Genomic DNA, 15378 nt, shown 5'->3' with positions numbered 1-15378 from the left:
AAGTTTAACATAAAGACCTGTAATCATTGGAAGAAATGTTCTCTTAATGTCTTCACGAAACAATGACGAACTGTTATCAGTCATCGTCAAGTTTTAAAGAATTCAGCATGCGCAAAAATATCTGCCACCGAAGTTAATAATGTTACAAATAATGCAGTTATATATGAAGAATTTTGATGGTTTTCACTAACAATCAAACCCTTCAGCTAGAAGAGTAGGAATTCAGAAGTTAAACTGTTTGCAGACGATGTGATGGAGTTTGTTTCTGTGAGGTTTTCACAATAGTTGTTGTTAAAGACTGAAACAATGTGGGACTGCAAACCAGAAATTCATCTTTGGCAAAGGAATCAGGCTGACTGTTGATTCCAGTAAGTGCTGCCAGTTTATTAGTCAAATGTGGTATATTTAACATGTTACTGTTATTTATGCTGCATAGTTTTTTGTTGACAAACAAACACTGTGTGACTGGGACGAGTAACCTGAAAATCATTTTTGGGAAGGGCATCAAACTGGTTGTGGAGGACAGTAAGTTTGATTATTATTGTTGCAATTTATCCACAGTTGACACAAATTAACTAAAAACCAGCGACAGGGGAAATATCAGCTTTAGGTTATGGCGTTATTAGCCCTCTGTTATGTTGTTTTAATTATGCAGCAAAGTGAAAGTTGAACTTTGATGTTAATACCTCACTCCAAGTCCAGCACAAGAACAGATATTGTGCTTAGTATTAAACATTCTTACATATTATTACTGTGTATACTGAATTATTTAGTTGTGATGAAACCTTTATTTCTGTACTTTAAAACCTCAGAGGACAACAGTCAACTACAGGTCAGCAGGACACACTGATTTACACATTTTAACTGAAGTCATACAGCATTCAAAATTAGGAAGATAAAAGTAGAAACAGTGGATGTTTTATCTGTAATGTCAAAGTGTTAGAAAATGCAGTATTTATGATGCTAAACTGTTGGTTGTTTGGTCAGGAAGTTTTTGTTCTGAGACGTGTGATTTATGTCATTGGGTCTCTTACTGTGTGAATGGTAATGGGCAGAAGATCATCTTTGGTTCTGGCACAAAACTGAAAGTTGAATCGAGTAAGTTACTTTATAAGTTTATATTAACATTTATATGGGCTTTTAAATCTCATCCTTCATTCTGAACTGGTATTTTTTCAGCTGGTCTACACCTTCAATTTAAATGCTCCAAGAGATCTCTAAACACAGATTTAATATAGACATAAACAGAGCTTTAAGAACTTTAGATTAATTAACTGAATATATGATAACACTATCAAACTTACCTTCACTGTAAACATTAATGACTACAATTACAATTACATATTACACAATGACACAACCTACAACCTGTAATACACAGTGAATATTTAAATGTAAGTTAATGCCTGATAATATTACCTGCAACACACTAAACCAGCAGTGCAAAGACAACTCCAGTTAAAAATGAATCATATTATCTTTGATCACTGAGCCTGAATTACACTCATCAATATATTCACTTTCAAAAACCCAAGCAATACCTGGTACACATGATTCATCACAGTATTTATATAACTGAAAAATAATTACAGAAGAGGATTTGTTTATCTAGTAATGAGAGAAAATCTCTCATTCTGTTGGTCTACTGACATCAGAACACAGTGAGCGGACTAAATTGTTCTAAAAAACTAATGTAGTAAAAAACAAAACAACAGTACGTTACACTGTTTCTGCAAAACAGCACATTCAACTTGTTCTTGTTGTCAAAAGCCTAAATTCTCTGAACCTCATCATCGTTACTGAGCCGTCTTGTTCCAGTGATGTCAGTATTTAATGTATCAGAGTTTCTGAGTGTGTGACTGATTCTGGCCTTTACAAAATCATCTTTGGTGCTGGAACAAAACTGATTGTTGCTTCAAGTAAGTCAATATTCATGTTTAACTGAAGGCATAATTTAATAATCATTTATATATCAAACTGTGGAACAGATTTGTTTTAAACCATTAATTCCCATAATGATGAATATCTGTAATGTTTTATCTTAGAATTTCACAATACTTAATAGGTTACATAAGTTGTGACTTGTCTAGCTTTAAGATATCTTCAGTTCCAGCCTAATGATTTATTTATCTGGTTTATGTATCTGTGGTGTTTCTTTAAAGGGGCCAGTAGTTTTTGTTGAGTCTGTTTCCAGTGTGTGAATGATGGAGTGAAGCTCCTCTTCAGCACTGGAACAACTCTGCACATAGAAACAAGTAAGAAAAAATATGTTTTTACTTTAAGAACAGACAGGTAAATGTTTTAAGCTTCAAAATCACAGCAAACGTTATCTGAGATACTCTCCACTCTCTCTTTTTCAAACACTTCACACTTTTCTCATATTCTCATTTTTCGTAACAATCAACTATATTTCCACATTGAAAAATCTGCTGATACTCATGATGATGGAAACAAAGAAATGAATTATTGTTGATTGCAGTGCTGATGTAACGTTTCTCGTGAAAAACATTTTAAAATTCTTTGGAATTAGAGCTGAGCTGAGATCAGTGTCGGTGTTTGTGTAGTTGTTTCTGTCACGGTGTGACTGGCACTGGAAATTATAGGATCCTCTTTGGTTCTGGCACCAAACTGACTGTCGAGTCCAGTAAGTTTTTAATTCATATCATCATCCAAAGATTGATTATTGATCTACTGTCTAATTTAACTCACAATGCAGATATCTGTCATATTCTCATTCTGAAGATTTTTCCCAGTTCCATGTACGCTCAGAACAGAAACATGCTAATTTACCCCCTAATGTCCAAAATAAAGATGTAGATTAGATCAGATTAGTCTTGAGGTCTGTGAGGAGACCGGTTACCCAAATAACATGATGCTGGACTAAATAGCTTCAGCTACACTGAATACAAACAATGCTTGAGGAGTTGTTAAAGTAGTCTTAAACGCATCGATGTCGACATTGTTATTCATATCAGAAATGATGAAATACTTGCTTGGAACTAGGTGAAAGGAGAAGATAATGTTTATGTAATGTTCTTTAAAAATGACAAAATAATTCCACATTATTTTATATGTAATGGATTTCAGACCAGGTGAAATCTGGTTCATTTATTTACAAAGTCCGTCTTTATCAGCAGTAAATCCACGTTTTAATCAGCTGTAGCTTTAAAATCTGCTGAGTCGGTTTTGTTCATCCTGTTGTTGCTGTGTGAATCTCGGGGGAACAAAACTTCTGTTTGGCAGCGGGACGACTCTGTCTGTACAAAACAGTAAGAAAATCTCTTCTTACAGAATGTATATGGAAAGTAATCAAATTACTTCACTTAGTAGTTTATCACTTATTCTTCTTACTGTAAATGTTTTGTCTCGAGAATGAAACATGACTGTAAAATGTAACTGAGGATATTTAAAGTTTAGATTCAACTTTACGTCTCCAGATAGAAACAATTCCACAAAATATTTCCCTGTCTGATCAATAAAGTCACTGAAGAACTGAAGGTTAGCGTTAGAGTTTTTGGTTTGTAGTTGCGCGCTGTGTGACTGAATCTGGACTCAGAAAACTCTCCTTTGGAAGAGGAACCAAATTAATTATTGAAACCAGTGAGTCAAATCTTAAATTTTTATTTTCCAAAATAGACTCTTTCCATCTTTTTCACTTTACTTGGAATTCATACAACAGACGTGACTGTTTTCACTCTTAAACTCTCTTCTTAACTCTTATGTTTATGTGTGCAGTATCTTAATGACTAACATTTAAATGTTCATCAGTTTAATTTGACAGTTTATTGGCTCCATTTTCACAGCGTCATACTTAATGTGTGTTGTGATGACTTTTTCATTAATTCTCTTATTTTGGAAAAATGAAATATAAACATGAATATAAAACAAACGGCAAAGTTTTCACCTGATAGTTCCTGAGAAAAACTAAAAACGTACAAAAAGAAAATATAAGAAGGTGAAGAGAGTTTTTGCTCAGCCTTCCTGAACTGTGTGACTACAAGCGGTTACCAAAAACTCCAGTTTGGATCAGGAACTAAACTCATTGTCCACCATCGTGAGTAAAACTGTTTATAACACTATATTTGAAGACAAGGAAACCAACAGTGAATATAAAAATATGTACAATTCAGCTTTTTACTTTTTAATTTTTACATTTGTTAACGGCAAAATAATTTATTGTTGGAGGATCTTTTGTAAAGTTATTTCCTCAAAGGTCCATCAACACTTACATGAACTAATATACAGCGTCAATGAAAAAATAGGAAAAACTAAAGTTTACATTTCAAATATGAATCAGACTCAAACATAAATAAAGATATATAAGATTCATCAGACAGAACTGATTCAACGCTCAAATACTTTCCACTCGAATACAAAAACATGAATCCACATTTCTTTTTTTTTTCTTTAAAAATGTCAAAAATGAGATCTCCGTCTGCGCTGTGGGTTTGTGTTGTGACGTGTGTCAGAGTGTGAATGACGGGACTGGAAGGCTGAAGTTTGGACGAGGAACTGAGCTGAAAATACAAAACAGTAAGATTTTCTGTTCAACAGCCAGAAAATAACCAAATCAATCACTAAGTTACATTTTTACAGCGGAAAATGCACATTGCATATGAATATGTCTAATTTACAAACAAAAATGTATATTTCTTCTGCTTAAAAAAACTGACTTATTTAAATGTAACAATAACATCTCTTGTCAAAATGCCGAGTTGACGTGACATGATTTTATTTTCACTAACTCTCAGTTCACATGTGAAAATAGACAATAGCATGTAAAAGAATGATATTATTATATCATGTGACATGTTTTGATAAGAAATTCAGAGTTATTCCTTCAAACTCTGCTGACTTCTGACAATATGTGACACATGAACAAAACAATCAGCTAATCAATGTAAAAACTTACAGTCAGATTAAATAGAATAACACTGATGTTAAAACACTGCAGTGAGAATCCGTTAACCTTAATGTTCCGTGTTTTTAACCTCATAATAGTTAATAAGTTATTTGAATCAAGTCTTTAAGTTTCTGATAAGATCCTTGAGCACCTTCAGAGTGTGTGAGGAGTTATTGATCAGCCCTCCTGAACTGTGTGACTGGAACTGGAGCCCAGAAACTCCAGTTTGGATCAGGAGTGAAACTCTTCGTCTACGACAGTGAGTCAAAGATTTGTGGGAAAAACTCGTCTGCGTAAAAAAAACAACTAGTTTCCTTTTAACTGAATTATTGTCTTATGAAAACATGTTGTGTAATTGCGGGAATCACTTATAGCACCAATTTAATAACTTATGTTGGCTCCAACTTTTCACGAGTTCTCACGTTTTGTCAACAAATGTTAATTTGTGAGAGTTTGTGAGCTGAGGAGGAAAGATGTGAGTTATTGATCAGCCCTCCTGAACTGTGGGACTGATGCTGGTTATCAGAAGCTCCAGTTTGGAGCAGGAGTGAATCTCGTCGTCTACGACCGTGAGTCAAACTGTTTGTAAGATCTGTGTTGATTTAACATCTGAAGTGTTGGGTGGATTAAACCTGAGCACTAATCACAGGTTTGATCAGATACTTGATCACTGTGTTTGATTTACCTTAGTGAAGTTGTCAGGTTAAAGGTCTGATTAAGGTTTGAGGTGAAGAGAGTGTTCCTCAGTGTATTTGCTCTGAACTGTGACACTGTGTGAATTATGGAGACAACAAACTGATTTTTGGATCTGGCACGAAACTGACAGTTCACATCAGTAAGTCTCTGAAGAATCTATTTAATGTGAATATTAATGTGTGACTGTGATCACTGTTTTAAATCAGGGTTACAGCTCGAGTCTCATATATGAACATCAGTATTTGCTCTCAGCCGGTTTATCAACACTAAGATTTCTATTTTACACCTTCAACTTATTATAATTGTCAAATTAATGCAAATCAAGTTGAAACTCTTCCCGTCAATGTAATGACTAATTACATTAAAATGGACAAATATTTAAAGTATAACTATATAAATACATTTAAATATTGAATGATTATGGTTTTACCAATATATTGTTGTGTCAGTTTATAACCTTGTTGAGATTATTATTTGTTACATTCTAGAGTTTAAATACGAAGCGATTATCAGTTGAGAGGTTTGTGAGCTGATCACATGTACAGTGTGAATGATGGCACACAGAAGCTGGTGTTCGGGACCGGAACCAAACTCTTCGTACAATCCAGTAAGAATGGAATATTTGTTTTTTGGCACAACACTAAGAATTGAATTATGTTAGGAACTTTCTACAACAAGCTACAAAGTGCTTTTTCAAATAAAACGGGAAGTAAAACATATAAATATAGTTATCATGGAGTTTAAATAGAAACCAACTAACAGTCTGTTTAAAAGTAGAGTTGAAGCTCGTCCAGTTTGTTTTATTGTTTCAAAGACGGAGCAAACTCTTTGTGAAAAAACTGTAGATGTGTGTAACCTTTAAACTGATCAGTATTGGTTAGAGGACCAGAATCTTTATTGTGTTCTGGTAAACTTTTCTTCCAGCAGTTGGTCGGGAGTCACTGCTGGATTTCACCAAAACTAAGAAATTACAAACAATCAATCTGACTATGATGTGAAATCAAACAAAACACTCAGAACTACAATCCTCCATTAAAATCACCAAATGCAAAGTTAATGTTAGTTAAATTAGTGATTTGTCCTGCGGAGGCTCCTGTAAAACTGTCCTGACTCAAACATCCGTCCAGCCGCTCACTGAGTTCATGTCATCAGGCGTCTCGTTGTGTGAATGACGGAACGCGACGGCTGATGTTCGGACGAGGAACCGAGCTGAAAATACAGAACAGTAAGATTTTCTGTTCAACAACCGAAAAATAACCAAATCAATCAGTGATAAGTTGCTTATTAAGAGTTTAGTCTAAAAGATTAGCATTAAATTCAACAACATCAGCTGCCAGACACATTTTAATGTAAATATTTCTTTGGCAATTACTTCTGGACTGATTAGTTATTGACATAAAAAAAGAAAAAAATCAATGATAGTCGTTAATATTGGTGAATTACTGTAATGTGCATATTCAATAATCACAATTATCACAGAATTATCTTGGTCATGATTTGTGACAGTATTTTATGATTAAAACATTAAACTGAACCTTCACATTAAATATGTTTTTTTAATGTTTATTGAATCTGCATTTACAGGTCAGATCTGACTTCTGCTTTCTGTTAATTCACATAAATTAAGCATCATTTAGAGGAAGCGTCTCCATGATTGTTATAATCTTGATAAATAAATGATAAATAACAGACAGGAAGAGTAAGAACCCTTCAAAGTAAAACAAGGGGCACGTGTTGATCCGTCTGCAGTTCTTGTTAAAGCTCCGACTGATGTGTGACTCAGTCTGGAGTCCAAAAGCTCTTGTTTGGATCAGGGATCCGCGTCACTGTACAAACACGTGAGTCCTGTTTTAATTCATCAAACAGCCCGACAGTTTAAATGTTACAAAGAAAAAACATCAACAGCCTTTTTAATGTGAGTCAAGATTTAAAAACAGCCAAAAATGAACTGTGACATATTTCCTTGTTGTACGAAAAAGAAAAGTAAGATCAGGTTTGTTGACTGAGTGGGTTTATATAGATGTCACAACTGAAGTTACAGGCACATTAATATTCTCTCTGTAAATGTGACAGTTTAGCCATTGAGGCTAATTTTCACCTGCAGTCCATCAACAGGTGTAATAAAACTGACAGTAGACGAATAAGATACTTTGAGACGAGACAGCGAGACTTTTCATCGAGCAGAGCAAATATAAAACAAGACAACACTTAAATTATACATTAGAATGAGAGACAATAAGAATAAGAACTGACAACAACATTTAGTTCATAATAATAACTATTAAAAACACAATAATATAAAAAGTAATCTGCTGTCACAACATCAAACCATTTATTACAATAAAATGTTTCACTGAGTTTAACAAATGACTGCTGAACAATCTTCATAATCAATAACATCTGTGAGTTCAGTATGAAGTCTGAGTGCAGCATCAGTTGTTGTCGAGCCGTCCGACACTGTGTGAATTCTAACAACAGAAAACTGACTTTCGGTTCAGGAACTCAACTGAAAATTCAAACAAGTGAGTAAAAAAAAATGTTTATTGACGACAAATAGAATTAAAATCACGATGACTTGTTAAATGTGGAGGCTGATGTTTAGATGCTTCTTTGCATGACACGACATGAAAAGTGATCTTATAAGAGATTTTTCCTAAATCTTCACACCTCACCATCAAACTGTGCCTCAGTTTAAAATTTGGTTTACAATCTTCAGTCGGCAGTTAGACCCTCTGACACAACAAAATCCATCAAACGTTCAAGATAAAATGCATTGTAATATTTTGATCACAGATAAAACATCTTTATGAAAACATTTAGAGGGTGAAACTCAACCAGAGGCTCATTTAACAAACATTAACATGATAATAATGAACTAATGATGACGAACATCAGTTTTATTAAGCTGTCGTCCAGCTGCACGTTGGTCACTGGACACGACTCGAGCTTCAATCTGTCCGTCATCGTTACCAAACGTTGTGTTGAAGCTGTAAACTAGCGATCCCGAGTTCTGCTGGAGCTGAAAGTGTTTGGATCAGAGTGTGTGGTGGTTTGTTGTTCTGGAGTCGATCAGTGTGTGAACGTTGGATACAAGTTAGTCTTTGGAAACGGGATCAAACTTCACGTCCAGGATCGTAAGTTGTTCATCATCTGTAAATCTTTCAACAGCAATAATTTAGCCTTCATCCGGTTATCGTCAGGAAGTCTGAGGTGAAACTTTAAAAATTTGTAAAAAGATTTTGTCCAAATCACTCTGAAAACTGTCATCTTTGTAATTTTACAAACTAATTAACCACACATTACTAATAATTGATTTGGTATTGATTGATCGCATGAACATTGACTGTGTGAGCTGCTGGTGTTTGTCGTATGGTGGCTGCTGACTGTGTGAACGCTGCCGGCTCTAAAATCACCTTCGGAGCTGGAATCCATTTAATCGTACAAACAAGTGAGTCAAGAAGAACAAATATGAGCAGAATTAATTAATATTAGTTATAGTTTGGTTAATGATTAAAACCACCATCATCAAGAGAAAACTAACTGAAAGTTTTGATAATAAATCGTTATTCAATTCTCCACATTAATAAAATCTAGATACAAATCAGCATACATAAAATATGTAGTTTTGTTGGGCTGAACAAACAAACTGAGACACTTCAGTGTTCTGAAGGTTCTGAAGGTTCTGCAGAGGTTTTTGAATGCGGCTGACTGACTGTGTGAATCAGAACAACAACAAGTTCACGTTTGGATCTGGAGTCAAAGTTATCGTATCACCACGTGAGTGCGTTTTATAATGTTCATGACCAGGTTGTTACATTCAGACTAATTATTAATCTAATCATCAGCGTGACTTTGTGTACGCGTTCCTTTATTAATGACGTATTCTAAACTTTTACCATTACGAGGTTCTGATCAGACAATCACATTTTATTACTTTTCTGTTTTATTGACATTTGTTCTAATTAACAATGTTTAACAAAAGCAGCACGGAGTCAACGCTCTCTCAGCTCTCTGGTGTTTCTGCTGTCAGATAAATGTGTGTGTGAACGACGTCCGGACTGAGTTTGGATCTGGAGTTAAACTTGTTGTTCTGACGCGTAAGTGTGAGAGATGTATCGTAGTTAAAACTGAACTCAGAACTCCTCGACTGAAAGATAACGATAACGACTTGATGTCTAAATTCAAAATGCCTTCGTAACATAACGGCACAACAGACTCATTTCAACATTTACTGTTAACAAAAACTCAAATCTACCTGACGAGCTGTAATAATCCAACACAACAAATTCATATTTGGACTGTGATGAAAAAAGTGAGTTATGAAATATTAAATTAAATCTTATCACTTTTAAATATCAGTCACATGATTGTCTGGAGGGTTTAAGAGTCTAATGAAGAGTAAAACTCAGACGACCGGTTTCTGTCATCACTCGGTCTGTTGTGTGAATTACAACAACAACAAAATCCTGTTTGGATCAGGAACCAAGGTCGTCATCACGTTGAGTAAGTTATTGATAATAAATACCGAAAAATTTAAGTGTGGACGACACACAAACAGAATGTAACGACATCATGCCAACTGTGATATTTAAAATCTAAATACTAGTGTAAAAAATACAAATGATAAATAGCGTGAATAACGAGTGAAGGTCTCGTTTGGTTGCATTTTTACTATAACTGAGTGTAATTGTCCTTTTGTTCACTTGTGACAGACTTGCTCCATCTTGTCGCCTAATTTATTTTCCAAAAGGAGACAAAACACACAGTAAACAAAGATAAAGATTAATTTGATCACGAGCATATTCTTTCAAATTTCTCTTGATACTGCGATAATATCGTTATCATGGATTCTATTGTTATTGATAATTGTGTGGTGAAGATCTGATATCGTGACAGCCCGACAACACACTGTGGACTTTATTTGAAAATAAATATGAAGACGTTCAGTTTGAGATGTAAACATGAAGTTAATCTTCCAAAAACAGGTTTAAAGGACGATTAACAGCCTCGACTGAGGGCCAGCAGTCTTCTTCAGTTCAACCAGTCCTAATCCAATATCAAATACAACACACTGAAATCCACTAGATCCAGATTTTTATGAGGAATCAAAAAATGTGCTCTTCACGTTAAATTTGCAGAAACAAGTTCAGGAATAATGAGCAATGTTTTCCAGCAGTCGTCTGATTTCAGGGCTGATGTTTGCGAGTGTGTTTCACTCACAGTGTGTCTGTGAGTGAACATCATCTTCTTTGGATTTCTGTTCAGTCATAATCAAACTGAGAAAACATCTTGTGAACTGGACACACGGTCATTGAAGTGGAGTCTGACCGTTATTCGTCTTTTTGTGTGTTTTCAGAGGAACTGGCCGAACCGGACTACTACAAACTGGAAGGTAATGGGACCACGGCATGCCTCGCTACTGGCTTCACAAGACAAAATGGAACAGCCGACCATACATACTTCGAGGAATATTTCAACAAAACAGCGGCCGTCCGTGTAGGAGATGACAAGGTGTACAACCAGGTGGCTCTGTTAAGTGACGATGGGGACAAATGTGAGAAAGGTAATAACACAGTTTAATACATTTGACATCTGAGTAAATGATTTTAGAGACTAAAGAATCGTGATTTCAGCTGGAAAAGAAAAAAACAGAAAGTGTCAAACCAACATGAAGGAAGATGGAGTTAAAACATGAAATAAATGACTTTGGACAGATCATTTAAAATGTCCAAAATGGAAAACTTTTAATGGATTGTAATTATAAAATGGGGCAAAAGTCGAAATTTTTGTTTTCCATTTTACTTTTGAAACGACGCCGCGTGTCACCGCTCAGAGAAATGATCGCTGTGAAAACTAAAAGTGTCTCGTCTTGTTCTTTCAGCAGGTGGAAGTGAGGCCACTCCATGTGAAGACAGTATCAAACCAGGTTTGTATTAAATCTGCCTGAACAGACGTTTCTGTGTTTTAAAGGTTTGTTTGTTCTTCAGTTTTAATCTTTGTCATGTCGTCGTCTGCAGATCCAACGGTGAACTTTGTTTCTGTGACCGTCCTGTGCCTCAGAGTGATCTTCATCAAGACCATCGTCTTCAACGTCCTGTTGACTTTCCGACTGTGGATCAGTCAGTGTGAGTACAAAAACTCACGCCTCATATAAAGAACATGAAGTCTGAGGGAAGCTTGTTTCCTCTATGTTAAATCAGGTTTTAATAGTCGTCCTGTTTTATAGAGCGTCACAGGAACATGTCAAAAATGGAACTTAAAGGTGCACTATGTATTAACAGAACGTGGAGAAACAACAGTTCAAATATAATGTAAAAGATGTGTCATGTTGCAGAAATATCTATTGAAGTTAGCATGCTAACCAGCTAGCCTCGAGCCACTTTGTAGGCTGATGTATACTGAGGGTAAATAAAACCAACACTCCACCGTGCTCGGCGCTCTGGACAGAGTCTGCTGATACAAACGCTAATTGAACTTAGTAGCTAACGACTGCTACAATTAGCAGCAGTTAGCAGCTTCTTTGGTCATATTCTGCCCCCTATTTGTTTGGAGAATGAATTTGAGACATTCAAATTCCTACATATTGCACCTTTTAAGAGTTTTTTGTTCAATGACATAAAATACAATTAAAAAACGGTTAGCGGTTGCTAACAAGTGTCAAAATGAGACTTCAGAGGTTGTCGGGGACATTAAACGTCATCGCGCATCATCATCTTGTTATAGCCGAACATTAGCTTTTTAATTCTGGCCATTTCATTTACGCTTCAAAAATCATAAAGTGGCGTTCATCTGTGAAGATTATCTTGCTGAAAAAATGTGTAAGTATCATAAATTTGAAATTAATTTCAGCAATGGTCCAAAATCCAAGTGAAAAATCCCATAGACCTTTTATGGAGGGAACCGGGGACGATGCTAACTTCACTTAGCCTACAAAAACGTGTACATCTTGATAGAACAGACAGAAACACACTGATTCACCGGTTAACTGTGACCACAGAGTGAACATGTAATGTACCGCTGGGTTTAGACAGATGTGGTGAAAACTGCATTGTTTTCTTTTCATGTTGTGACTTGGACTCGGCTGCTGCCTCAGCCAGGTCTGTCTTGTAAAAGATTTTGATCTCAGTGGGATGTATTGGAAACATAAAGGTGAATTAAAATAGATAAATGAAAATGTTCTGTTGTGACTTCTGTAATTTGACGGATAGTAATATTTTAAAAGGCTGCAAACAGAAGTGGATGCTTTTTTCAAGTTGAACCACAGATTGTAAATGTAAGAAATGTGGATGTATGTGTATATTTAAGCTTTATCAGGTCAGATTAATTAAATAGTCATATTAATTAAATATTTTTTTCTGGTTTGTCTTGCAGAAACTCATCAGACCTTCACCAGAAACAGATCCAAGATGGTGGATACACAGAAGGACTTGGATCAAGTCATCACTGAGCTCTTTTTTCATCATTGTCTCATCGTGTAAAATAACGAGTATAAATATCAAATCATCTGTTCGCTTCTGAATATCATCAGGACATTCTGTTGTGCGTGTAATCTTTATTATGTTGGAGAAGTTGATGCTTCTGTTGCTTTTGATGAATGAATCTTGACTCTTTCTGTCCTGCTGGTGTAAATATCAGTTACATGTCACAGTCTGACAGTCTGACAGCATCCTGCTGCCAGAAAACATCTTTGAAGAAAACTTTATAAAAACTGCTGTGTGATATTATTTCTTCTGTGTTGCTACAATAAAAATCAGATAAAATGAACTGAATGACTGTTGTGTTTATTTAAAATGTATAATTTCTGCTTTAACTCGACTTCCTCATGTTTGGAGTCACACTGACTTCACTGCTGCATCTGTATAAGTAAAGATATTATTGATTAAGTTGATGAGATTTGATTGATAACAGCTCCAGAAGCTCTGAATGGCCATGGGTCAAACATGGTTTAATCGTGATAACAACCTGCATATATTTGTTTTGTTGAAATTGTTGATTTATTTAGTTATTCTGTAAGGGATAACACATGTTTAATGATGAGCGCTCCTCAATCAAACATTAACATGGTACATTTGTTAAGAGGCCGTGTGTGCATGTTGTCACGGCACTGCTGATCTAACAAACATAAAGCCATCAGGAATGAGAGGGAACAACCAGGAAAAATGGAGGAGATGGAGTTTGACCCACAATGTTGACGATGTTCAGGGCTTCTGTACTAAACAACCGATCATCTGGTATCAAGTTCTGATTAATAAATGTGGCTGAATCATCCTTAATACACAAGTATCAGGAAATTGCATTTAATGTCCAAACTGATTGAAGGACTGTTTTTAGGGCTTTAATATTTCTCTGATTGGAACAACAGCAGCCAGCAGGTGTTTGCTGATGTGCATAAGGACTCATAAGTCAATAATAAATCATTGAAATATGAAACACTTGTTTAAAAACCAGAACATGAAAAGAGGGATAATAGTTTGAGCAGGTTTTACTGTCAGTGTGTCACCAGGACGTGTTGTGTAATCAGACATTTGAGATGTCGGTTGTTCTCTGCGGAGGTGTTGATGTGAGCTGATGTGCTTCCTGTTTGAGTCAAAGTGTGTCATTAAACACAGCGAAGCCTTCAGACTGATTGAGGTTAACAGGAAACAACAGTCACTGCAGAAACACAGTGCAGGCAGAAAGATTATGACACTTCAGTTATAAAGTAATCCTTGTGAAGCAAACAACATATGATTCGTGCAATGGTGCGATTCATTTACATTCATGACGTTTAGGCTTTTGTCCAAAGCGACTTATAGTAAGTACATTTGTCACAAGAGAGAAACCACAACATCACCGTCGATAGAATAAAAGGAAATATAGAAACAATTGTCAAGCTCTCATCTGAGGATCGTAACTGCTATTTGTCAAAGATATTTTAAGTGCATAAGTGCTGTGATTGAAGTGCAACAATATAAACATTCAATTAATCAGTCATTTTAGTTACCTGGTGGTGCACCACAGGGATCTATCCTCGGCCCGCTAATAATCACTCAATATATTAACGATCGGCCATCTGTTTGTCCTGAAGTTTAAATCCGACTGTATGCAGATGATTCTGTTTTGTATGTAAGAGGCAGAACCAACGCAGATAATTATGGAAGACTGAAACTACCAAAATTAAAAAAGAAAGAAAGAAACCAATAAATGGCTCAACTTGTAAATTTGTCACTGAATGCACCGAATGTTGCATTAACTGTTTTTATCTGCTGTTAATTCTTTCTTTTCTGTGAAGCACTTTGTAACCTTGTTAAGAAAAGTGCTACATAAATTATCATAATCTATAAAACTAAGAAATTGATCATATTATTCATATAGTTCATTTTAAAACAGAAAAATTTATTCATTTCATATTTATTTTATTATTTATATATTTATTTGTGATTTCTGCAGTTTCAGTCCTCTGTAGTTTTTGCAGACCCAGTAGATCCACTGGGAACCCTGACACACCTGCAGCTGGTGATGTTACAGGTCATCAGTGAGTTCAGATATATTCACTGACTCTAATCTCTCCTTTAAGACACATGATTAAACATCTGTGACAGAAAAGAAATCACACGGCTGCGTGAAATGTTTCTAAGTTGTGGTCGAGTGTTTTTTTTTTGGTATAAAACATATTTTTATACCTCAATGATACACGTGAACATCAGTCAGCAGACTTGAGGACGCTGATACCAGAGTGAAACATCACATTAGAGATTAGAGTTTGTCTATTTCTACAATTCGTCTCATTGTTCAACTGA

At 35.4% G+C, this 15378-nt stretch overlaps 1 protein-coding gene across 1 annotated transcript in view; it reads left to right on the top strand.

Annotated features, from left to right (window-relative positions):
• Positions 1 to 13363, top strand: part of LOC115571995 (M1-specific T cell receptor alpha chain) — a 51145-nt gene extending 37782 nt beyond the window's left edge. Inside the window, exons 2-5 of the mRNA XM_030401719.1 lie at positions 10956 to 11165; positions 11484 to 11525; positions 11617 to 11724; positions 12971 to 13363. Coding sequence (XP_030257579.1) covers positions 10956 to 11165; positions 11484 to 11525; positions 11617 to 11724; positions 12971 to 12972 — 362 coding nt within the window. The 3' untranslated portion in view covers positions 12973 to 13363. The remainder of the gene's footprint in view (positions 1 to 10955; positions 11166 to 11483; positions 11526 to 11616; positions 11725 to 12970) is intronic.
• Positions 13364 to 15378: the final 2015 nt, after the last annotated feature.

Source organism: Sparus aurata, chromosome 21, assembly GCF_900880675.1.
Source record: "Sparus aurata chromosome 21, fSpaAur1.1, whole genome shotgun sequence".
Taxonomy (NCBI): Eukaryota; Metazoa; Chordata; class Actinopteri; order Spariformes; family Sparidae; genus Sparus; species Sparus aurata.
Note: the sequence above shows the minus strand (reverse complement) of the source record. Positions and strands in the feature narration are given on the sequence as shown.